This window comes from Gallinula chloropus, assembly GCF_964237585.1.
Source record: "Gallinula chloropus genome assembly, chromosome: 1".
In the NCBI taxonomy this organism is placed as follows: domain Eukaryota; kingdom Metazoa; phylum Chordata; class Aves; order Gruiformes; family Rallidae; genus Gallinula; species Gallinula chloropus.
The window spans coordinates 132,203,119-132,229,308 of record NC_140085.1 but is presented as its reverse complement, the minus strand read 5'-3'; the positions used below and the strand labels follow the sequence as shown (position 1 = coordinate 132,229,308).

At 44.4% G+C, this 26,190-nt stretch overlaps 1 protein-coding gene across 1 annotated transcript; it reads right to left on the bottom strand.

Moving 5' to 3' along the window:
- Nucleotides 1–751: 751 nt before the first annotated feature.
- On the bottom strand, nucleotides 752–25,957 carry ACE2 (angiotensin converting enzyme 2; the record flags this gene model as incomplete). Its single annotated transcript, XM_084270703.1, has 18 exons — nucleotides 752–866; nucleotides 1,472–1,666; nucleotides 2,887–3,003; nucleotides 3,988–4,088; nucleotides 8,322–8,380; nucleotides 9,442–9,614; nucleotides 9,961–10,083; nucleotides 10,762–10,860; nucleotides 13,307–13,451; nucleotides 14,242–14,468; nucleotides 15,505–15,674; nucleotides 17,119–17,216; nucleotides 17,934–18,042; nucleotides 18,593–18,705; nucleotides 19,918–20,061; nucleotides 20,644–20,737; nucleotides 22,657–22,815; nucleotides 25,775–25,957. The coding sequence occupies 18 exons, from the start codon at nucleotides 25,955–25,957 to the stop codon at nucleotides 752–754; spliced, it is 2,424 nt and encodes an 807-aa protein (XP_084126829.1).
- Between the last annotated feature and the right edge of the window lie 233 nt (nucleotides 25,958–26,190).

Sequence of the window (26,190 nt, the reverse complement as noted above, 5' to 3'; positions counted from 1 at the left end):
AAAAAGAAAAGACAGAAAAAAAGAATCTGATCATTTAGTATTAAGGAAGTTTAATCCATTGTTAGATGACAATACATCACAGAGATTATTTTTTAAAAAATATTTTTTTTTAGGAGGCATGGACTGTTTGGTCTTTACAATACTTCTCAAGGAAAGGGTTAGAAAAATAACTTATGTTACAACTTCCTAACAAAGTTCCAGTGCTGGTTAATATTCATCCAGTATCCATTTCACATTGACACAGATCTCCTGAAGGTGCAAAAGTTGCAGTTAATTTCTATCAAAGTGAGTTCTTCATCGCTAAGGTTCTTCTGGTAGTCAGGTTTTTTTCTCACTGTCTGTTAGACACACTTTTGAGGTCTCCATCTAGAAAGATCAAGATGTTCCTTACGGGCATTAGGAGTTTGTGAGTTATCCTTATGTCTGTCTCAATCTCTATACACTCCCAAGCTTTTGTGTCTCATTACAGAGGAAACAGAAGATGGCTGTAGCACACTTAGGAAAAGCAGCACAGCGTGTCTTACTATGCACATAATTCATAGAAAAGCCACAGAACATATATACATTTATTTTCAATTTTTGCATGGGTTTTGTTACCACACAAACAGCAGATTCAGTTGCAGTTCTCTATGAACCAGTAGATTAACAGTCAACCAGCAGACATTACGTTTGATGACATCCATAGTGGTTTTTGCTAGGCAAAAAGTGAAACAAAAAAAAACCCCAGAAACCCTTAGTGTACCCAAATCTTTTAGAATGACGTTTGCGTGTCTTCAGATAGCTCAAAACCCATATTGCTTCTCCCATCTTCAGCATAGGGGTTCACCTCTTCAGGATTTGTTCCTGATTTGTTCCTACTTTCTCTCCTGTAATGAAAATTCATTTTTTGTTAGAAGCCCTTCTATGCAAGTCCTTCTGGATCCCCAGAATCCTCTACTGTAAATAATACTGTGTTTAACCAGGCATATTTACATAAAAGGAATTCTGTTGTTTTTAAGGGCAACTGTAGCAAATATACTACCTTCATAGAAACCCCATTAATGGAGAGAACACTGGCCAAGCTATACTGCTGTTAATGCAATAATATTTAAGGAAAATTACATTACTGGGCAGCCTCCAACAAGATGATTGAAAACTGCAGCTCCTGATGAATGTGGGCGAGTGCTGTTGGAGAAGACACTGTGTTCCCAGCAGGCCACCCCATCCACCTTGCAGCAAGGCTGGCAGAAGCCTGGCCCTGATGATGGGCTGATGATGTTGGGGAAATTGCACTAAGCTGCCAAAGCTCCTGTGCACTGAAAGGCCGGGAGCTGAACATTTGGCTATCACTGATGATGGAAACAGGATAATAAGCTTTATTTCCTTAGCTTGCTTCAGTCAGATTTGCAGCCTATTTGTACATGTCCTGATGATTCAATCACCAGGATGTCTTCCAGTGCTCATGGTCATAGTATCAATAACTAATACTCACTTTTTACGATCTCTCTGCCCGGTGATGATCAAGACAATAACTCCAATGACAACCAGGCCAATGACCACCCCAAATATAATTAACCAGATGGTGACTGGTGGTTCATAAGGTGCGGCCAGGGTTGGAAGTATGCCCTCAAACTCCAGCGTGTTGTCATCCAGTTTGAAAGCCTCATTGATTCGTCCCCGAGACATCCTGCCATCAAGAGCAAATTCAAAGATTTTCACACATTTATTGGAAGGAAATAAACAGTTTGAGGTTGGTTTATAAATCTCCTGTGTACCAAGCTTCCCCTGAACTTCTCAGCTGAAAAGGTTGCACAGGAGGCACTGCTAAACCCATATTCCCTCTGGCCTGGGGTGGTGAGTGACAACCACAGTAACTTAAGTAACTTAACCTGCTGCAGCTTAACTGACATGTTCAGACACCATATGAACTCTTAAACTCAGTCTTGACATTCCTCAAAATGAGGCAAACAGCCTTCTGATATCCCTCTTTATGTGCAGTTTGCCATTCATTCTTTTTACCCTAAGTTCCTTGGCAATCCATAAGATTTTTGGCTATGTGACAGAAAAAACACAGCTTTGACATCTTCTTACCTGCTTCCCTCCTACAGTCCTCCATACTTTTGATTCTTGTGTTTTTCACTGCCTTGAAAAGCCCTTTCCTCTGTGTATTTTCGGTGCTTTGTTTTTCCCTGAACTTCTACCTGTGCTATTGACAGTGACTTTCACATACTCTTCTCCCTTGGTTCACCAACTTATCTCACTGCTTTTTCAACCCCATCTCATGTTGTTGCTGCTTTTAGATTTGTGCCATCTCCATTTCTCACTGTACATTACTCATGACCAGCTGCAGAGCTGCAGTTCTTACCATTTTTACAGCAATGACTTACGGTGGTGTCACACTGTGCTACAAAAGAAGAGCTCTTCATTGACCCATTAATGGGAACAAGTTCCTGTTCTGACCTCTTCTTTTCTGCATAATCAAATGCACCTGGCTGTCTTTCTAACACACCATTATTCTGGAGTCCTTGATAACAATAATTCTTGCACTGAATTTTCGCTAACGAGAGGAAGAAAACTTGGGTGCACTCACACACACCTTTACTGTGCTTGTACTTCAGAATGTAAGACACTTCCTGTTAAACTTTGAGCAATGATATTTTCTGGCAAGGTATGATGCAATTAGGTGTGTTATGGCAGTTTTACAAGCCCCCTGAAGCATTTTGCGTTGGCTGTTGCCCAAGACACCATCAGATAGATGAACTGTTTTCTTTCTGTCATAACAGTTTCTCTCATCCCACTATTTCCATGCTAACTGCAGGACTGACTTTCTTACCACCCCTTCTGCCTTCTCCCTTCCACCTTTCCGCCTAGATGGTGCTTTTTTCCCCCCAGAGAGCAAAATCTCACCTGATGGCACTTTCCACGTCCTCTTTGGGCACAATATCACTGATATTGCCTGGCATGGTGACAGTAATATAGAAGGAGATTCTTTGTGTCAGTGCCTCAGCATGAACGTCTTCAGTTCTGAATGAGGACCAAAACAGAGAAAGTTGGGGGTTTGTTAATTGCTGAGATGACAGCTTTAAAATTGGGCAAGTGAAAAGTTGTGTTTGATAGGCAATGCCAGGGGGTTAGTTTATGCTGAGTGAATGCTTCCCTGTGACCTCAGCTGGGAAGTGAAATCAATTTTCCTGGCAGAATTTCTTTTTTTCAATGTGCTGATTTGTAACTTTAGATGGAGAGAGTTTACCCCACACCTAAGGCAATCCTTGGCATAATTTTCCAAAGCACATAAGCAGCTGCAGAACAGAGAGTGTTTGGGGCAGATCTCATGAATGAGATGAGGTATGAAGTATCAAGTGGGGGAAAAAAAATCCTTCTTCCCTATGTTCTGCCAGGAGTAGATCCTAGCTGTTACACAACTGATGTTCTATAAAGTAATATCAAATTGCTTAAGTAGATAGCTTCTGAAAAAAAATTGAAGGGACCTAATAAAAAGGATTGTTTGTCTTACCAAAGTTAATTTCAGATGATGGGGTTTATGTGTGTAAGTGAACCCAGATAAGATTCATAAGTCCGCACAGAATTCTAGTGCTTTGTCTTCAACAAGTTTATCTTTCCTTGACCCAAAACCTCTTGGATTATTCACTATCACACACATACATTGTTAGAAAAGTTTCTTTCTAACCAGTGTATCTTCCCTGGTATTCCCACATAGGTGTTGGGCACAAATTCTCAAGGCTTACTCTCACCACTGATAAACCGTGGGAGACAAATCCTGCACTCACCGTGGTTACCTAACTTTAGCATGTTCCTCCTTCAGATTCCTGAGTGAAAAGACAGAATTTAATGGAGCTGGCATCTTGCCTTTTATAACCAGCTGATGTTTGACATTCCTTGCTATCACCTTACGTTTGACAGAAGGCACAATTAATTCCACCAGTTCATGCTGCTAGCGAACCAGAAGCAATAATAGGCATAGCCAGCACAATTAAACAAGCCACTCACAGGAAATTAACTTCCTGTTTCTTCTCCTCTGCAAAGTACTTTCTCATGGCATAGGCAATGGATGACCTGAACAGGAAGAGCTCGTTTTCATTCCATTCGTACTGCAAAAACAGCAGAAGAGAAATTCATCAGAGATGGCAAGTTATCTGACACTAAGAAATCATTCTGAAAAGAAATAGCAATTGTAATTCTTGGCATGCACTCCAGTATTACTTATTTGCGCCACGATAGCACTTCAGGAACCTACTCAAACCTTTTAGCTCTGATCATCCGGGGGCTCAGCAGGACAACAGCCAAGCAGGCATCCCCGCTGCCAGATGCCGCATCACGCTGTCCCTCGGCAAGGGCTGCTGACGATGCTGCAGCCCCAGCCCATCTCTCTGCCTTATGGGGAGCACATTATTCCTACTAAATATTGTGCATTCTGTTTGAAGTCTAAAGATGTCATAATTCAGATCTTCTTTTAATCACATACTTTTATTTGCAGACCTGTTTTCGTACGGAGGAGAAACTTCAGGGTGGGGCTGTCGCGTGGAGGTAGCTGGTTTATTTTCTTGATGAGCTGGGATTTTTTGAGGGGGTTTGGTTTTGTTTCAGTAAGAAAACCTCTTTGCATCAGTATTTCTGCAGCAGACATGCATCTATCGGAGTTTTTTTGCTGGAGAATAGGTAGGCAATGTAAAAAAATGCGCCGCCTGTGCGTAGGCTCCTCCCAGCCTGCCTTATGAGTCCAAAGTTACTTGCAGTGCAAGTCAAAAACAGCTTCTGTGGGGCAGAAACTGAGAGCTGTGCAGGGGGCAAAAAGCACCTGATAATGCAGCCCAGTCTGTTGTGCAACACTTTGTGTGAGCCAAGGGAAAATTCCTGCTTGAACTCTGTGGCAATTTTTTTTTTTTATCCCTCAAAGGCCTAGATTTGGTTGTGTTTATGGTACCTGGGCAGGAATGCTTATAAATGCTGCCAGTGACAGTTTCACACAGCTCCCAACTTTCTTGAGTACCATTTCGGGGAGGCGTGGTGGGAAGGCAGCTCTGCTGTCACAGGCGTTACAAAACCCAGAGAGGTTTTTCTGCCCTGTCCTCCTCTTGATCACTGATATAAAGCAAAGAGCAAGAAATACAAGGTGGGGAGAGAGTAGAGAGACCCCACTGTTGTCACTCTGTGCAGGACCAGGCCCCCAAAAAGGCACAGGTGACCCAAAGTCCCTGGTGGCAGAGCAGCCCCGAACGCGATCCCCATGGCATGTGAGGGGCTGGGGCTGTGCCAGCTCTGGCTGATCCCACTACCAAGGGCTGTACCCGTGAGTCATTTGTGCCTTGGCAAATGCCCACGGCTCTCTCCTGCTTGCTGGGAGGCTGGCAAGGCCCTGTGATGAAGTGCTCCTCCTTGTCACCGCTGCTGTCCCTGGCAGCTGGCAGCATTCACCCTCACAGCCTACCATGCCGTTGTGCGGGGGGTCTCAATTTTTCACCTACCCCCAACATCTTTAGGCAGTGCTGCAGTGCTGCCTTCTTTTGTTGTTTTGGGGTTTTTTTTTGTCCTGATTGCTGTTTGGTTTTTTTAAAGGAGGAGCTAATTGGGCTTAATTCCTCTACTGCTGCTTTCTGTACTTGAATTTTAGCTTTCCAACCATTTATTTGTTTCTGTGGAGTGTATTTTGTCTTTTTTAAATATAATGTATTTTAATTGCCACTGTGCCTCTCCAGTGCTTTTATAAATACCATTACTGGCTGTGTGAATGGGAAGCACCTGGCTGGTTCCTGATCTGTAATTGAGTAACGACTACCCACGTGCCTTCCCTAGGTATCTCCCAAACCTGCTTGTGACAGAGTCTGCTTTCCTCCCAGAGCAAAGTTAGCTTTGCCAGGCACCTCTGCTCTATTATAGCGTGTTCCCTCCACAATCCTACATGTTACTTAGAAGGCTTTAAGTCTGGTCCCTGATTCAAAAAAGGATTTTCTGCTGTAAAATGCTAGCCTGCAGGCTGACAGCTCTCCCTTCCCTAACCCCATCTCACGTGCCAATCTTTTACAATGTAATCACATTTATGACATTGACCCAGTGGGGAATTCTGAATTAATGTTTGCAGAGGAGTCCCATTTTCGAGTGCTGGTCAGGAGACTGACACTCCCAGAACCCTTTATTTTAAACAAGGCAAACCCCGAGTGATTTGGTGGGGGTCTTGGAGCAGTTTCCCTTGGGAGATTACTTTAATAAAGCCCCAACTGAAACAAAGCTGTGGGTGTTTCAGTCTCATCAGCTACGCTGGTGATCCAGTGATGCTATGGCTACAGCTTTCATTTCGTCAGCCTGAAAACAATTAGCGGGCTAATTGCAGTAGCACACATGCCAGCACAGCTGGCACAAGCCCATCCATGAGTATGGGTGGTTAATTTGCCAGAACTTTGGGCTACTGAATCTTCCCTGCGGGTAACGGCCAGGGTATGTAGCTGAGAGGCTGGACTGCCTGTGCAGGCTGCAGCTGCCCCTCCAGTGAAGCTCTCCTTCTACAGAATGGGAGGGGGTAAGGGGGCAGGTGTTGTTCCCTTGCTGCTCTATTCAATGCTAAAGAGCAGAAATAAAAAAAGACTTGCTGGCACACGTGCTTTCTGCTGTCCTAATGGTGCAAAGTAGATTGAAATACGAATTAAACCAGTTGCAGTGGGTTCCCAGCTTCTGTGTGCTGTGAGCTGCATACAGCAGCCAAAACTTACTGCTCTGTGTAGCCAGGCTGAGATTCCTGCCTGAGGTTCTCCCTACCTTTTCTCTGTGCCAGTTCATGCACATAACCACTACCCACCACTGGCACGCCGGCACCCAGTCGTGTCCCCGGGCAGCTCAGCGTAAGGGAAATTCCTGGGGAAGCAGAAAGCTATTGGATGGAAAAGGTTTCTTGCAAGCTGGTGATGGGGAGGGGTTTTGAGAGGAAAACGCCTGGCTGGCTCTCTAGAGCTTAGGAACCTACCTTCTATACAATAATTCAAATTAAGTAATCTGGATGAGATTGTTTTACAGCTGCTCAATTGCACAACAAAAGACTATGATGGCAAAAGGCAAGCATAAAAATGGTATTAAGCTAAACATTAACCATAATGACTAATAAATGTGTTGTAATATGGAACCTTTTCATGCTGTTGATATCAGTTTTGAATTGTATCTAACTCGACTCAGCGGTCTAGGAAGCAATAAAACTCCAATGGGGCTTGCATGTGAGAGAGTGATAGAAGCAGGAGCATCAATCCAGATGAAAAATGAGCCCACACTATTGTGTCCTTGCTAGTCCAATAGGCTTTGGTGTGCAGGTCTAAACGACCTGCCTGATGACATGCTCATTCTTGGAAAATCACTAATGTTCTGCAAGGTGAAAATAGCTATTAACAGGAATGAACTGCCTGCACTTAAGCCTTCTGTGCTGCCTCTGTGAGATTAACTTAGAGGGGCACAGCTATATTTCCAGCCGGGTGTCTGGGTTAAGCAGATGGGCTGAGCCAATGCTCTGTTTCAAATCTTAAAAGCTCTCTTTGGCTTTGATGAGCTTCTTCAGTTGCTGCAATACATTTTATTGGGCCAGCTGCTATAAATGGGGAAAGTAGACAAGCTCTTGGGAATGAAAGTCCTTCTCCTCCTCTGAAACAGAAGCAGCTGCACTCCCCCCTCCACACCCCCAGTCTGAATAACAAAACTATCTCTGTATAAGGGTTGGAGGGTAGGGATGCAGCTGGATATATCAGGGCTTGGAAAGATTATGCCAACAGGCAAACACAAATTTACAAAGGAATGCTGTCAGCAGAGTTTTGGTGCAAACCCAAGAGAATTTAAGAATAGAGGGTGAGATTCAACCCCTCTGATTTAGCCCCACATCTATAATGGGAAGTAGTTACTCTAATAACTTCTGAAGACAGCCACCATAGCCATGATGATGGAAATAGGAGAACCATGTGGGTAGAGGCTTTATGTAGACACATCAGCATAGCTGGGGAAAATACAGCCAGTTTCACGTACACAGGTGTCCCTGTGCTAGCCCTCCAGGCCTGTCCTGTAGCAGGTAAAACACAGTTGGTAACTCCACAGAATAATTCAACTCATCTAGATGAGATGTCTTTCCTAAAATGGGTCGGGTCACTCACTGGAGGGGCCCCTCCAGTATTTGTAGAGGGAGTCTTGACCACGCACTCAGAACGAGACACCTTTTATGTGATAATCCTTCACCTGAGCTGACACCTCTCTTCATACACAACAATCAGCTACACTCTGCCTTGCTTTCTGGGATCCATTAGCACAACATCTCTGTTTCCCAAACTATGCAAAGAGTATCACAGTGCAAACACACTTACCGCCTGGTCCCCCAGTGCTGACTTGAGGCTGATGCGCACTTTGATGGAATTGTCATTATCTGGTGTAAAAAACAAAACAAACAAGGGCCATGTGAGAGCTGCTGCCATGGAAAGTCAGTCCCTGGGAAATGCTGGGATGGCTGGGGTTTCCTTATAGGTTCTCCTGCTCCCTGGGGAATGCTGGGATGGGTAGGGTTTCCTTACAGGTTCCCCTGCTCCTGCTGGCCAGCTTGGTGGGATTGATTTGTTTGCCTTCAACCACCTCTTCTTCAAACATGCCTATCTGAGCTGTTAGTCACACATATCTGGTGAGCACATCTCAGGTATAGTCCTTTGGTCTTCTTTAGACATCTCCCAAATGAAATGCCTCTTTTGTTCCATGGAGAGTGAGTAGCTCACATGCAGGGGTTGGTGTCTGGCTGGGTGAATCCCATCATTAGACACTAGCACAGCACTGTAAGAGTTATGAGACCTTCCAGTACTGACAGCGATTATATGGATATAACCTGTGTGGTTCAACACATGATGTCACAACAAATAGGCTGTCTTCTCCTTTTCCTCCCCTGGAGCTCCCTTCTTTGACTAGTGCTTGATGGCAAACAATAATAGCAATAATTCTTTTTGTGGTTTCTTAGTAATTCATTCTGTGATTCTTCTGCACTTGTTTGCTCCCATGCCTCCAGTTCATGGTCTAATGGCTCCCAGGACCAGTGACTGCCAGCCCTGCGGAGCAGCAACACCACTCTCAGGCAAGCTCCATGCAGGTCCAAGTCTCTTTCCCCTGCACAGCCTCCCCACACTCTTACTGCCACCACTACTGAAGAAAAACAAAACAAAACTAAAAAAGTAAGAAAAAAGCCCCCACCCAACCAAAAGAAATGTCTATTTCTGAAAACTGGGTAAGGCTGTGACAAACCCTGTATGTGCTGACTCCTCCAGCTTTGGCCATGAGGAAACCTGTCTGACTTCCTTTGAGTGCAATTTATGGCTTGGTGTATATTTTCTATAACCCTGCTTTGCTAGGGAAAAGGTTTCAACAGCTACAAGAGGCAGGAACTTTGCTCGTCAAGGTTTGTGAGGACTAATCAGTGTTCTTATTTCACCCACAAGACACACGTACAGGGAGCCCAGCCTGTTTTCCAACCGATGTATCTGCCAGAATTGTTTCTTTGCAGCCACTTGTATAGAGGTTCAAAGTAGTGCAGCAAGGGTGTCGCATTCATGTATTTCTCTCCTGTTACATTTTCCAGTGCTTCTGTCCAGGGCTTGGATCTGCCTAATTGAAGCAGTTGTCTGTATAAGTGGAAGGAGAGGTAATACATATTACTGCTATGTTCTGTCTAGACATCTAGCAAAACAATCAGCGATAAGCACCCAAGTTTTCTTTCTTGCTTCTGAATTCCCTCCTTCCTCCCATCATTCCTACTAATAAAAACAAATTATTCTCTTATTAACAGCCAATTAAACCTTTGATCTTTAGCTGATATAAATTTAATCAATTTAATCAAAATAAACTGAGTAGACAGATGCTAAATTGTTAAGCTAAGTTCATTCTTGGTGCAACCTCATTGGCTCCAGAAACTTTCAAGGATTAATTAGGCTTTGTTGTTTACTATGTGTGATAAATTTGAATTGTTACCTCAACTTTGTACCAGCTGCTGTGGAGTTGGTAATGTCACATGTGTGAAGAGGGCCATTATGGTTAGCTGCCTTGCAAAGCGCCTCCTGAAACTGGAACTGATAGATGGTCCGTGTGTAATACCTAAAGGCAGAGCAAGGAGAAGGAAGGAACAGGTTTTGTTAGTCATCTGGCAAAGAATTCTCTGAGCCCTTGGCCTTTGGAAAACTCTGCGGTGTCTGCCGGTGCTCCTGCTTGGCCAGCTCCACTGTGGGACAGTGGCCAGATGATATTTATAGGCGGCACTAAGGCAGATCTAACAAAATATCGAGGTCAAATGTGGCAGAAGAGCCCCAAAATCTGTTTTCTGGCACATAAACTGGGAGCAAGTAAGGTTTCTATAGTTCAATTCTCCACTCCGTCTGAGCCCTCTAAAATGAGGCAGTTGGGACATGGAGGGACATCCAAAGTTAGTCTCGTCAGGGATGCATGTGCATGGCCTAAGTGACAGTGGTGTGGAGTACGCTGCCTCCCCAAGAGGCAAGCATCTCATACTGATGTGCTTCCACTGGTTTGATGGCAGGACAAAACCTTGGTGGTCAACAAGAAGCTCAGCAGCCCCGTGGCTGCTCAGAGATTGCTACTGAGCAGTCCCTGATGCGCACAGAAAAACCTCCACTCAAATCAGTGACCTTCAGTCAGGACTTCAAACAAAATAAGACTATGTCCTGAGACTCCCCAGTAGATGTTTTAGGCAGTCAGGGCTTGTCCTGTGCCCAAAATGTAAGTCACAAATTAAACACTGAGCAAGAACGAAGCTACCTTATGAATGAGTAATCATTGGACACGTGAAACAGCACCGCAGGGTCGCAGTAGGTTTCATCATGAGGAACAGGCTGAACAACACCAACTATTTCTCTCCTGGCAATGAAAGGAAAGCACAGGGTTTCTGTTAATAGATAATAAGGAAAAATAATCTGACCCTGCTCTTCCTCTGTATTGTCTGGTATGTATGAGTACCTCTCCTGCTTCCAGAAACAAGAAGTATATACAGCTCCCAGTAACCCCAGAAGACTACTGCTCCACAGCTGGAGCCCACAGAGAAGACACTGTTCTGAAACAAGTGTAAGGAAGGGATCTGTATGACAGCAGGGTCTGCAGGGAGTAATGAGTGGTGTGAAATAATCTCCAAGACATGAGCTTCACACACATCTCATGCCCTGGCCCGTCTCTGTGTAATGGCATGCAGAGATTGGGTAATACAAAAGCTGTATGGCCTGCTGTGCCACTGGACTGGAGATGAGGTTTCTCTTTATTTTTCCTCTCCTGAGACCACGTTTCCTGAGCAGCACTATGGGAACAAACACATGCCCTAATTTCTGAAAATGGTAATAATCTTCCATGGAAATATTTCCTGTAAACCTGTATTTTTAGGTCTTGCTCCAGCAGAGAGCTTTGCAGTGCCACTACAACCAATATGATAAGCTTCCCTGAACAATTTGTCATTCTCCATTTCTCTGACATCTCTGCTACTTTCAAATAAATCGAGGCTGATTGATTTTTACAGGGGGTCGGGAGGCTTGCTTATACCAACTTTTATTATAGATTTTGTTGCTGATGGAGACTTTTCTAAGGGTGGTTTGTGTTTGTGTTAGAGTAGAGACTCAATTTGCAGTGTGGGGTTTCTTCGGTTTCTTTGTATTTTTCTGCCCCCACATTAACCACCTCAGGAAAAGACAGGCTCCAGTCCGAACCAGACTGTATTTAATCTTGATCTTTGGGGAGCTGAAAGTAGATTTGCTGGCAGGGTTAATCTGAAGAAGCACCTCTGGATGTTACTTTCCAGGGAACTGTGATTTCTTGTCTGAGAAAGGTGGTATCTTTGTGCTGAGAATCATAGAATCACAGACTGGTTTGGGTTGGAAGGAACCCTAAAGACCATCTAGTTCCAAACCCCATGCCAAGGGCAAAGACACCCTCCCCTACACCAGGTTGCCCAAAGCCCCATCCAACCTGGCCTTGGACACTGCCGGGGAGGGGACAGCCACAGCTTCGCTGGGCAGCCTGTGCCAGGGCCTCACTGCCCTCACAGGGAAGAATTTTTACTAATATCTAATCTAAATCTGCCCTCTTTCAGTTTAAAGCCATTCCCCCGTGTCCTGTCACTCCATATCCTTGTAAACAGTCCCTCTATATTGTTTCTGCAGGCCCCTTCAGGTACTGGAAGGCTGCTCTAAGGTCTTCCTAGAGCTGAACAAGCCCAACTCTCTCAGCCTGTCTTCAAAGGAGAGGTGCTCCAGCCCCCTGGTTGTCTTTGTGGCCTTCCTCTGGACTCACTCCAACAGTTCTATGTCTTGCCTGTACTGGGGACCCCAGAGCTGAGCACAGCACTCCAGGTGGTGTCTCACAAGAGTGGAGCAGAGGGGCAGAATCACCTCCCTCAACCTGCTGATCATGCCGCTTGTGATGCAGCTCAGGATATGGTTGGCTGGCTGAGCAGCAAGTGCACACTGCTGGCCCATGCTGAGCTTCTCTTTCACCAGCATCCCCAAGTCCTTCTTCTCAGGGCTGCTCTCAATACACTTTCCATCCAGCCTGTACTTGTGCTTGGGATTGCACTGACCCAGGTGCAGGACCTTGCACTCACCCTTGTTAAACTTGATATGATTTGCACAGGCCCAGCTCTCCAGCCTGTCAAGGTCCTTCTGGGTGGCATCCCCTCCCTTCAGTGTCTCAACCACACCACACATCTTGGTGTCATTGGCAAACTTGCTGAGGGTGCATTCAATCCCACTGTCCATGTGAGACATAAAAGAGAAAAGACTCATTCTGGAGTCTTTCAGTCAATGTGCCTCAAAACTCACTTTAGAATGGGGAGGAAACGCAAAGAAGAGAATTGTTTGTAGATATTTGATAGTCTGAAATCTGTATGGTTCTCAGGCAGGCAAGTATGATGAACTTTCTGCTTGTTGTTAAGGAGGTGGGGAACAAATCAGAGTATATGCCCAATGAGCCTGTACTTAAACTACAATAAAGTCTTGGAGCATGCACTGGGGGGATCTGGAACATCTTGTGCAAAGGCCATGGGATATCTTTGTCAGAGAAGCTGGCATTAGAAATGAGAAGAAAGTCTGCTAGGAGGCAGGGTATACTACCCAGGGTTCAACAGTGCTAGCTGGGTTTCAAAGCTTGTGAGACCTGGTCTGTACCACGTTGGGTGTTGTTGCTACCTGGCACTCTACTAGGCTTTGAGGAGAGACAGATCCCACACTATGGGGTGCACAGACACTTCATTATGTCAAGTAACTAGGAAGAAATGGTTTTGCAAGATAATTTGCAAAATATCCTCCTTGTTTCTCAAACTTACTTCATCTCCCACCACCGCTTTGTCCATTCCTCCTTTGTAATCTCACCCCTGAACACCATCCACCTCCACTTCTCCAGCATGTAAGTAAAAGGCATCGTTCCAACAATCGTTAGTGCTTGTTTGAGCAGAAAGTTGATTTCAGTTTCTGAAGAGAGAAGTAGTTAAGGTAATGGTTATGGTAGCAATTAGTGTCTGATTAGACAGCTAAAGTTGCTTCCCTTTACAGCCAATGCTTACATCTGTCTTGAATTACAGATTCTTACTAAGGAAAAAGTGGAAGGAAGACTACTACTGAAAATAAGCATGAGAAATACTTAAATACGTGAAAAATACATAATACTTAAATATTGCATACAGTTTTGTCTCTCCTCTGCTTAAATAACCTAAACCTTTGGCATTTACATGTCATTATCCTCAACTGAAAACCTTCCCAAGCTCTGGGGAATTTTGAGCTGAGGAATGTGGTACATCTCCATCCTTACAAGGTAATACACAGAGAAGACAAACAAACTACATTACAAGGGCCTACCTCTACTCAATATGCACTGAAATGGAAGATGTAAATCCCAGGGCTTCAGTTTCATTTGAACTGCTAAATACATACCTTGATAGAGATATGTACAGATTCATGCAACAGAAATTGAAGACTATTAGACTTTCATCCAAATGAACTATGAAAAATTTGGGATGAATTGCTCAGTACTGAAGGTTATGAAGTGATAGTTATTTGTTCCTAAATCCTGTAGTGGCTTTATAAAGCAGTGTTCCTTGCTTCATGATGTAATTTGGGAAATTAATAGTAATTTTTGTAAGTTGATGAGGTTGGATTTTTAGAAGCTTTTGAGTTGCTCACTCAGCTTGCAGACACAATCTGCTGCAAAGTGAGGCCTGCAAGTGTTTTCACTTAGATGTGAAATATTTATGCATTTATGTACCTTCATCCTCTTGGAAAGTTGGCTCTAGGAGGTCAAGAGACTTCAAGTGCTGAGGAGTGGCTGCAGAAAGTGACATAATTTCACCTACTGCTTCATGGAAGCCCTCGTTGGCCCCACTCCTTAGCAGGTAGGGCTGTGTAGAGTATGCCATGTCATACTCGATGTGACCCATCTCATGGTGTGCAGTCAGGAAGTCATCCATGGTCACTTTAGTGCACATCTTGATCCTGTGTGCCAGGGCAAAGCATTTGTGGTTAGAGACATGGTGGCCCAGCCAGTTGCTGCCCAAGCCCTGCCCACCACAAACATGGGGCAAAGCAACATTCAGAGCCTGTGGGCATCCCTCGCCCCTCACAAAACCCGAGCAGCCACATCCTAGCATGGGGTGCAGTTCCTCCTGCAAGAGCAAGGCTTGGAGGGGAACTCAGCAAAACACTTTCATCCACACTGTGCTCTGAACAAGAGGAAATTGCTGCTTTGTGAAAAGCAGCTACTTTCTGAAATTTGGCAGTAAACTCACTGCCTATGTGGTAGTTCCCACCATCCCATTTAGGTAGATAGTGTAAAAAACCCCTATGTGTCAGAGACTCCTGCTACTTCAAACTCATGTAGGTACTATTTAATAAAGAAGTTTATTCCAAATAGGTCTTCCTTTCACCTTCCACAGACTGCTAAGCATTCACTAAGGGTCATTTGAGGACCAGCCTCTTTCCTCAGGTAACTGCATGGACTGCAAGAGGGGACAGAATATCATGCCCCAGGAGACTTTATCGTATGGGAGCTTACTGTCCCTCTCTGTTCCCAAATATGAAAGAGAGAGATGGGTTTTCATGAATGTGGATATATGTGCTAAAGAGAGACAGTGGGCTCTCAGGGGGGTTTCACTTGCTACCCAGGGACCTTGTACTGTTGCTGCAGAACATGCTGGTACCCATAAATTTTGGTGGCTGGTGTCTACAAGCACCCACATTTCTTATTCATTAAGCCCTAGAACATAGTCATTATTTCTCTACTACATATAAATAATAGTCAGTTCTCTGCTTAAATTTGAGAGTAGCCCTTAGGTCTTCACAGAACAAGTTACACAGAAAGGTTTACAGTCCCACAGGATCCCTCCCCTCTTGTCTTCCTTTTCCCTTTTATCAGCCAGAAAAGAATAATAAATATGGAAACATTATAATTTGAACCAGCATGGTGTTCCTTTAATGAAAATATGAATGTTCTAAGAGATGGTACAAAAAGGGGGCATAGTAACTGCAGTACCTGTAGTCATTTTTCCCCAGATCCCACGCCGTAGGATGGCAGACAACTTTCCTGTTGTCATTCGGCTCTGTGAGCATGGAATTCTTCCAGAAGCCGTCATTCATTTTGTAGAGGCCAATGGAGTCGAAGAAGGTCTCAGCAGATTTGAATATTTTCATTGCATCCCAATTCTGAAAGAGACAGTAACACCATTAACTGCTGCCTCTACACACAGCGTATCCCCAACAGCTGGCTTAGTGCAAGGCAGATGACTTCATGTTTATCTCCCCAGTGACTTCAGAGCAGCACCTGACTTGCTGAGAGTAAGACAGTAGTGTCTGCCTTTGGTAGTTTTATAAATTCTTCTGGGAACTGGAATTAAGTGTTTTCCCCTCAAACAAAACAGGTTTCTGCACTCAAAGGTTCAGCAGATAGCACCTAACCCAGACTGGAGGAAGCCCTCCATAAAAGATAAGGTAGTGAAGATAAAAAAGGTATTCCTGTCAGTAGCATATCAGCTCTGGGATCTGACCCTTCAGCCACTTCAATCGGGGGACAACTCATTAGAGGGGGTGGAGCTGCACTTCCAGCAGATGAATGTGAGAGGAGATCTCAGCCAGAACCTTAAAACCTGGCAAATGTTTCTAGAGCAGTTGCTTATCAGATTTTAACCACATTTTAATGCCCAGAATATTTTTGTCATTCGGTAGTTTTATTACTCTGTGTTTACCAGACTGAGTTTTCATGAGTTTTAGGTGGCAGGCAGCTCAGCTGGATGAGAACCCTAAACTGAGCACATCCACTGACAAAGGTGGGTCCAGCCCTTTCCCCAAGGCTCTGTCAGTGATGCTTCCTTCCTCCCAGTGGTACTTCAATATGCACAAATTTACGACTACAAGGGGGTCAATACTGTAAAACAGGGGTGAGATTAATGCAGACTTGAGCAAACTGCTTATGAATCAAATTCAGCTATTCCTTCTTTTGCCAGTGTAACATTTATATGGTGTGCTCCCTGTGAGGGTAGATTTCAGGTGAATAACCACATTTCAGAGATCGAATTACACCAATTACCTTTTATTTGATAAAGAGGGTGAAGCTTAGGCAAGACTACAGAGAGATTGACCCATGTTCTCAGTCTGGTAAAGGCGCTGCTGCGTCTGCTAGCACTACAGATCTCAAACATAGACCTCCTGGTGCTATGCAGTTATCAAAAGATAACAGGCAGCATTGCAGTTTCCTAGCTGTATCCAAATAAACAAGACTAGCAAAATCAACCCCTGCGATATACAAACTATTTGATTATGGTAATGGCTGGCAAAGGTCATATTTGATACCAGCCAACTGCATGAGTCCTGAAATATTCATATGTACAAAATACATCTCCTAATGGACAGGTGTCTCTGAGGAAAATGGACTTGGACCCAAGATTAAGCCAGTCAAAGAGGGTAGAGAAGAAAGAAAGGAGAACAGCTAAGGGAAAAGACACAGCAGGAAACACATGAAAACATTAAATGAAGAGCAAGAAAAGATGTGGGAAGCACTGCCTTAGAGCAGCTATGGTTTTCTACAGAGCAGCTGACATGTGGTGTATAACTTTTATACCATCTATGCATATTGCATAAAGGCATGTCTTACCTTTTGAACCATTGCAGAACTTACATCTATGTTTGGTTTGGATGGATAGGGAACAGTCAAGGGGTACAGATTTGTCCAAAATCTACCCCACATATCACCTTCAAAAAAAGGAGAAACATAAACACTTTCAATGATTGGATGGTTACTTACTGTTCAAAAGCAACAGACAGTTCTATGAATTGTGCAATGCTATAAATAGGGACCCCTATACATCTAAACTGGCCTGATTCAGATGTGAAGGGGAGCAGTTCTGGGATGCTGTGCATAGGTTAAACGTAGATCCAAGATCCTTTTATTCCTCAGGATCAAATATTGTCATACAGTACGATTTCAGGACTGATCACCTTCCTAAAGATCTATTCACAACTGAACATCCATGTAGTTAGTCTGTGTGATTGCTGCTACTGTGTTCAAGTACATTACAGCTAAGGCAGCTTGATGTTGCACACTTTGAAAGCAAAGTCATGACATGTGGGAGCTTAGGGTTAGATTTAAGAGGCAAACCAAGTCCCTCTGAAACTCATTTCTGAGGAAGGCAAGTGCTGCAAATGTCCCAGCCCAGCGCTGGAGTTTTGAGCTGGGTCCCACCAGTTCTGTCAAGGATAAGGACACCTGCCTTCCCTACCTGCCTCTGCTGCTAAGCACCTGTGGCGTCTCTGTGAGGACTTCTCCATTTCTCCTCTCCCCTTCTCTTATCTGTAACCTGCATGTTAATATCCTGATTAAACAGGCAGATTACTCTGTTCCCATGTGCCTTGAAGGTGACTGTCCTATGTACAAAGTCAGCTTTGCACAACACGGCCGTGTTGACGTACCCAGCAAGTGAGCAGGGAGGCACCCCGTGGAGCTGATGAACTCCGGGCCATAGAACTGCCCCAGCCGGTGCCTCACGTAGGCATGCAGCTGCTGGTACAGAGGTTTTATCTGGAGGCAGAGGAGGAGAAAGAAACAAATTATTTCCTCTGCACTATGCCACTCATCCCTCCTAAACAGAGAACCTCAAAGTTGTCTCTGATGAAATTCTCCTGGCAGCGAGTGCACCCCAAACCTGCATCTTGAGCTTTGCCCACCTGTCTCAGGGCTCAAACACTGACTCCAGACCCTAGCCCCAGAAGTCCTGCTCAGGTACAAGGAAGGGAGCATTGCTAATTTAAGATGCCAAGTATCAAAGATGTCATCTACCCCATGGGAAACATACCTTTCCCCATGGGCCCTACCTGGTGGAGACACATGGATCTGCTGAGCTCCCTGTTTCACAGCGTTTGGCATAGTGCAGCCCAAGAGGACTAAACTTGTCCTAGAATGGCTGCAGAGGTAAAAATGTCATGTATGTTTCTCAACATCTCTTAACTCGATGTAGACTGAGATTAGCCAGTTTAGAGCGGGTCTCATCTTCCTTCACAACATTGACACATGACCCAACATCACAAAACACAACCCTGTGGCCCAGGTGAGAGCTTTTTTCTGCCTCTACCTGCTCAAATGTATTCTCCACATCTTCAATCAGCTGATCACGGCTGTATTTGTAGTTTTCTGGAGAGTCTGCTTCATAATTTGCTCTCCAGTAATCTCCATAGTCGGAATAATCTGGAAAGCACAGATGCGTTACATTAGGATCCCACACATGGCACTGCTCACACTGCGCAGCCTTTCACCCAAAAGCAAAGAAACAAAGCACAAGATACTCTGGATCTAGTGGGGAGGAGTCATTCCAGCCAGAGATGGAGGTCAAAGGAAATCGTCGTTCCTGACTGGATCTCCTGCAGCTATGAGGGAGGCAAACTTCTCCTCAGGCTGTATACTAATGGGTTCTCACAGAAGATATAAGCTGGTGGACATTGAATATGTGCCCTCTCCTCCAGCAATAATACAGCCAGAGCATTTGTAGACACCAGGACTGAAATTCAGCTCCCAGTTCCACTAAGTCTTTAAGTCCAATGAGTTCCATCAAGCCTGGAGTAGAAATGGCCCATTGCTGAGGTTTCTTCCTTAGTGGTATGGAAGAAGGTCATAATGACCATTTCTTAACCTTTATTTCTCTTGTGTAACTATTTGGACTATAATTTCTTATTCCTGGTGTCTAGCTCAAGTTTGAGAATTTTCACAAAACAAGGAGTATAGGAAAGCAGGTGACACAGCTGCAGTTTAGCCAAGAGATATAAGATATAGCTATTCCAGAAGCTATTTTAGAAGACCTTGAAATAAAATTAGCAACCACCTATCATTGTTCCTTGAAAAGACAGTTCCCTAAGATTTGAGTGGAAATCTCTGACTGGAAATACACTTCCCTTACTGCAAAATCTTTTTTAAGCACCTGGATGCACCTGCTGACCCAGGCCTACAAAATCATTCTGGTTAGGGCATAATGCTTATAAATGTATTACTGTTTGTGACTGGTGCAAGAAGTTCAAGGCCAATAGAAAAGAGGAGATGCCACCAAAACTCAACAGCACTCAGAAATTGTTTAAATTGATCATGCTCTCCCATAAGTCATAAGTAGTGTAGTTCTGGGTCAGGCAGTAAGTAATGAAGGGCACTGATACATTATGGCATTTGGGAAAGGCCCCAACAAATACATCCCTCTCTTGTTCCAGGCTGGTAACAGATCCCTGATGTGGTCAACGGCACCTGTCTGCATTGCCTCTCACTTTGCAACATGCACTCCAAGAGCAATGGGCTGCTCTTCAGTGTGTGAAAGATACGGGTTTTGAATTCCTGAGCACATTGTGAAAGACTGAGTTATACCTGCTAATTTCTGGAAGCCAGAAAGAGGAAAAAAAAAAAAAAGTTGTAACTTACTATTAAGTGTTGCAATCTCATTTTTAAGATCAACATACTCTTCGTATAATGGTCTCATCATCCTGCCAACATTAGCTCTCCAGCCTTCCCAGGCCCACAGTCTCTCATGATAATCCGTGCTGTTAGCCATAATAGTGTCCAGGCCTGTCAGAAGGAAAAATGTAAGTACTAGGCCCTGAAAAAGCAGAAAAATGAGCTGAAGCAAAAGAAATTCCTTGAACTAAGAACAAAACAACTTTGTGCTTGATATACTCAAGTTTTTCATTACTTTATTGCACCCTCTTCTGATTTAAGGTTTTCCCCTTCTCTTTATGAGGTGCAGAGCAGATCACGGCCCACTTCAACGCTCTCTCTGCATTAGCTTCCTTTAAGTTGGTAGCATTCTTGGGACGGGCTCAAGGCAACGTTGAGTCCACCCAGATTTGATGACAGGAGGAAAAAATTGGACAAACCCCAACTGACAGGCAGGCAGTCACACAAGCTGAGCAGCCCTTTCCAAGGTTTATCTATTCCAAGAAGGAGACAGGATGTCTCGTGGGCAGCGGGCCCACTGGAGGTCGCTGAACTGCAAGGTGCAATTAAATTATGACTAAGCTTTGGATAGCATGATGTATCTATTGAAGCCACAGCCTGGTTTTTTTTGCAGTCAGGAGCCACCCTTCAGCGTTTTTTCTTTTGGAACCCTCAGTGTAAAGGACTGAGTAGGGGCAGTGGTTAGTACCATACCTGGCTCCAGCACCAAACACTCAAACGGTTCGGTGGGTTTACAGACAGTCCCGGTGCTGTAGATGGTACTCATCTCACTCAGCACAGTGCTCAGCTGCAATTGAGATGCAAGATACCCTGTTAGAAACCCGATCTGTACAAAATAGCAGCCAATTATGCTAATTCCTGAAGAGCTTGATTCAACACCGCCCACCAGCTTAACATTTAAGCATACGTTTAAGCTCAGTAGAGATTAATGAAAGAATTTGCCTAAACACATTACTGAACCAGAACCTAGCTGGAAAAGACAGATAATCTCCCAAATACATAACATACTATACATAGCCTTAATATCCAGACAGAGCTCTGCATTTAACAAGCAGAGACTGCTATGACAGAGCTGTCCATACGCAGCAGCAATAAACCAATAAAGTTTAGCAATGCACTTCCTTAAGCGTGGACCCACCTAAATTTCCAGGTAGGTTGTGGGTTTGAATGGCAGCAAAAAAGGGCCTCTTCTGCAGCTGCTGCCAGGCTGACTGCTGCTCGTGGGTTTTAATAGTGCATCATAATGATTGCACAGATCTGTTTATACTCCATTGCAGAGAAGTTATGGCTCATGTCTTGGGTCAGCTGAAGGCCAAATGCATCTGAAATCATTGAGCTTTATCTCAGAAGCTATGTTACATAGCTCTGGGTTTGGGGGGGGGGGGGGTGTTGGGGGGTGTTATACTTTCAGGTTTTCATACCCAAAAAAGAAGAATATGCACCAGTTTTAGCTTTTCCTTTAGGACTATGTTATTTCTCTTTTAAAGCTTTAAGTCAGAGGTATGTAGAGCTGTCAGTGGGAGGGGTTGTTAATGACTTGCTCTAACTTTATCTCTGTCAGCATAAAAATAAGTGGGCGTCCAGGGAAATTTCTGTATCAGTGAAGAATATTTAAATATAGGCCTATGGAATCCCGTCAGACTGTACAATAAGTCACTTTTCAAGCAAGAATCAACAATTTCAGCCCCAAAACCATTTATCTGTGAAACTGAGAGTGTCTAAACAGGGAGGATACTGAAGAAAATACTTCCTCAACAGAGATAGCATTGCCATCAGTGCACTGCTGTGCTTCAAAATAAACATAATTTTGTATGAACTGGCAGAATTCCCACCTAGGTAATTTGTCTTTTCCAGAAACACATCTTATTCCAATCAGACAGGAGATCCGGTCAGTTCACTGCTTTTCTGGCAGAGTGGTTAACGCCGCTGATGTTAGCAGAAACATCTCAGTATGCTTCTATAATCAGTACTGTGGGATCCCCTAACTCAGTGCTATGTTTCAATTTGATCTTCAGCATAAGGAAATGACTTTAACCCTCAAGTGTTTGGCTAGAAATCCCTTTTGGGTCTGCATAGCTGTTCACTCCAATTCCACACGTAATTGTTAGCGATATACATGCTTTTTACATGAACTTGTCAGTGGAAATGTCAAAACTCATTATGAATCTTGCTAAAGCTTGCTGGCCTTCCTCAACTTTCAATGCAAGGACATCACCAACCCCTCTGCCCCACCCCCTCCTCCCCCAGTTTCAGGCACCCCAAAGGTTCACACTGCATAGAATCATCTCCTCTTTTTCACAGTTTGATAATGCAACATGTGCAGAGAAAGAAGGACTTCATCTGCCTTTTCAAGTCATTGAATGTCCCTTCACCCATCTTTTTTCTTCTCATTGCCCTAGGTTTGGACTTGGCCAAGTATTTACCATGGGTCCTCTTTTCCTCTTATGACTAATCGATCCTTTCGTGCAAGGGCAGCTCTGAGGCGTGTGTATGTTTGGAGGTCATCATATGGGTTACATGGAAAAACTGCTGACTTGGATGGGAACCAGCTGCCCAAGCAAGATCACTCCTCCAGCCCTGTATAGGTATGCTCTCCATACCAATGCTGGGAGACAGCATCATCCCAAGACAAGCAGCATGGCTTGTGCCCTCACTCGAGAGTGCTCAACTTTACCCAACAAAAATCAGCTACATTCAGCAACTTACTCTCTCATATTTTTCCGGTGACAGCACAGATGATCCCCTGTCCTGGAGAGACTGGATCTGGAGCTTGACGACAGCATCCTGGATACTGGCTAACGGGAACCTGCTGGCATTCCTGGAGGCCTCATCATAAAACGCAGACCACTTGCTGTCTGCCTCATTCTGAAAAGGGTTCACAAAAAACTTGAATTACTCCACGAAAAGGAGTGCAAGCAGCCTGATGTACTCAGTGGGCAAAAACACTACTTCTGGGGAGAACTTCATTTGTGGAGACCACCTGTGGGTTGAGGGTGGAGCACTGCACAGTGAAACAGCTGGAGAACTTTTCGGCTTTGTTTTATTCGCTCATCCAGATTAGCAATTTTCTTTGGAAACAGCAAAAAAGCAGTCTCCTCACACCATGCTTGTTATAAATGAGCCAGCACCACTTAGCTGTGTTCCCTGCTACTCTAAATCACCACATATTCTTCCCTTGGTGCTTTTCTTCTCCCACCTGTGCCTAACAGAAACCAAAAACAAGCCAGGGCACAAGAAGTCTGTGACCCAGATATCATTCCCCATTTCTGCTTCAGTAGCAGTGCCAGGCAGCAGCCAAGGTATTGATACTGAGTCTTCTCATTATGCGCCTATCACTTTCTCCTGAAGTTTTGGTGAATAAAAAATTGGGCCTGGAAATAGGGGGCTCTAAACAGGTACCTAAATTGGGAATGCAAACCCTCAATCTTTTGCATGAAACTGCTTCTACCGCTGCTGCAATTACATGCCCACTCAAAACCCCCAAGTTTCAGTTCATAAAGTAACACCATAAGAATATTATTTGGATTTGGGACTGTCTTCTTTTTTTTTTTTAAATGTCTTTGTACATAGTTTAGCACATCAAAACCCATCCCAAATGACAACAGGAACAGTACTAATTAACCTGTGTCCTTGTGACAGTTTAATTAATTATGCTCATACGAGAGCTTCCCGGGCTGTAACACCCGTCCCTCCCTGCTGAGGCATCAGGAAACGCAAATGTCATATCGTGCCTGAAGAGCCCTTTCAGGGACACTTCACCCTAGAGAGGCCAGCACATTCACCAGGGCTATGCCTGGGTTGTGATGGACACCCCTGTACCTGCTTTAGGTTCTATTGGGAGGGTGTCAGCTGCTGATGGAAACCCTTGGCAGACCCATCCCTGCATCTGCCTGTGCCCATGCACCCCCTCTGTGGCACCGGGAGGGTCTCCAAACTCCCCCTTTCATGAGAGCAGAGCAAAGACTCCTGCCACTGCTCAGCACCTCACAGAGCCCAGTGGGCAAGAGCTTGATCAGGACCCAGAGGAAAAGCATCGCTCTGTAAATCTGTTACTGGACTCCTTGTCCTGAGCAGGCACAGAGAGGTGCCATAGGAACAGTGGGACAGAAGAGGGGGATCTTCGGCTACAAAACCTGGGGGAAAAAAGTTAGCTTGCTGTCTGATTTTTCCCCAATTAGAGGATCTGTTTGATAGGTCAGAGGAATAGTTACAGGGTTTGTGGCCCAATTTACACAGAAAATGGATGGGAAGGAGCTAGAAGGGATAGTATTCATTAACTCCACTCCTCAAGCAGAAAGGGAGGAGGGGAAGCAGTGGGTTTATTACCAATGCTGCTGAAGAGCTCAAGTGAGAGAAAACGTTCTCTCTGAGCACTGAACTAATGGGTTCTTATTGCTGGTATCACCTCATGTATTTTATTATCATCTCATTAATGCTACAAGTACTATATGGGGCTTTCATTTTACGTGTTTGGATACGTTAAGGTTTAAGTACCTGGTGCCTTGGAAAACATTCCAGATTGACAATGATTAGTCATTAGGATTTCTTTCAGCAGCTAGTCTCCTTGCCTTAATTAAGAAATACGATAATTAAACCATGATTTAATTAAGCTATGAGACCACACAATGGAAGTCTTAAACCATTAACCAAAAGTAGATGTAGGATGTTCAGCTTCATTTTTACACTCCAAATTGTTTTTCTCTAAAGATGTAGTTAACTTTGAAATACACACAGCTACAAAATTCAAGGTGTTTATGTTCATTTTGAAGGGCTCCAAGGTTACAAGATGCTAGGCTGAGGCACCACAGTGACAGTAACCAGCCAGAGCATGGCTGGCTGCTCCTGATAAACATGGCACTTGCCTAGAGACCCCACTGGCTGGGACAGGTACAGGTTGGTGTTGAGAAGCAGGATCTGCGTTGCAAGACTGAGTAGGTACAAATGCTGTGGTCCTCCCCACAGGTAGAAGTTGACTCTCAGACTAATCTCCTACAAACTCCACAGCTGGCATTTGGAAATCCACAATCTCACTTCATTTTTCCCAGTTTAATACCTCTAGACCAACAGCCCTGACTATGAGAAGCCTGATGGGAGGACAGCGGGATGGAGGGAAGGGGAAGGTCCATCATTGAGTAAAGGGCGTGGACCACTATAGAAAACCATCAGCAAATATTTAATAGAATTTCTATACTCAGAAAAAGTTTACATTTTCAGTGAGAAGTTAACAATTTCAGCAACAGAGAAGAGCATTGTCTGTGTTGACAAAAAGACCAGCATTAGTTCAGTCTTATGAAAAGCGTGAGACCTGAGCTCACAAGGGTGCAAAATTTAAATCTCATTCCCTCATGTTTCATGGCAGGACCTAGCTTGGGCCCTGGAAGAAGACCCTCCCATCAGAGCTGTGCCCTTCCCAAGAGGAAAGGGACCGTGAACAGAAACGCCACACCAGGAGGCGCTGGTGGTGGTGGTGGACCCTGACCAGAAGGGTCTTTCTCCATCCAGCTCAGATTCTGGGGCTGAACGTGCAGCTCTCCCTTGCATTCTTCCCCCATGCACTGGGATTACTCGAGGTGATGGCTGGAGAAACGTCCAGCCTCTGGCCATCTCCATGCAGTGCAATGACTGCCCAGGCACCAACTGTAGGGCTGGCAGTGGCCCAGGCACCTCCAGTAAGGAATTGCTACATGGAACCAAGCCTCTCTGAAACTAAATCACAGCTACAAAAGAAGTAGCACCCACATTTCAGTCCACCTTGGTGGACTCAAACCTGGAAGCAGCTGTTAGATTCATAAAATGAGTAAAACCCACAGAATGGAGCACTTACCATTTTATTGGCATTCTCCTCGGTGATGTTGGTGTTGTAGTTCCAAGAGGCAAGGGAGCTCTCATAGCTGATATCTTCTGCCCTCCTGTTAAAATCTTCTAGAAACTTCTGGGCTTCTTGTGTGACATCCTGAGGGGTCACGACAGCGCTCAGACCACAGAGAAGCCAGAGGTGGAGCAACATATTTGTGCCCAGGCTGAGAATCTCCCAACAAAGTAGGTTTCCTCAGGGAAGCTTCTCTGCCAGGCTCTGTCTCATCAGCCTTCAAGCATGGCTCGCGTGCATTAGAAAGGCTGAATCCAATTTGCCAGGCCTTTTATAGGCTTTATCCATTGTAGGAGAGAAAGGAAAAAGTTTTTTTTTTTATAAAAAGCCAAATAAACAAAAGTCAATGATTAACTTTGGAAAAACATAAT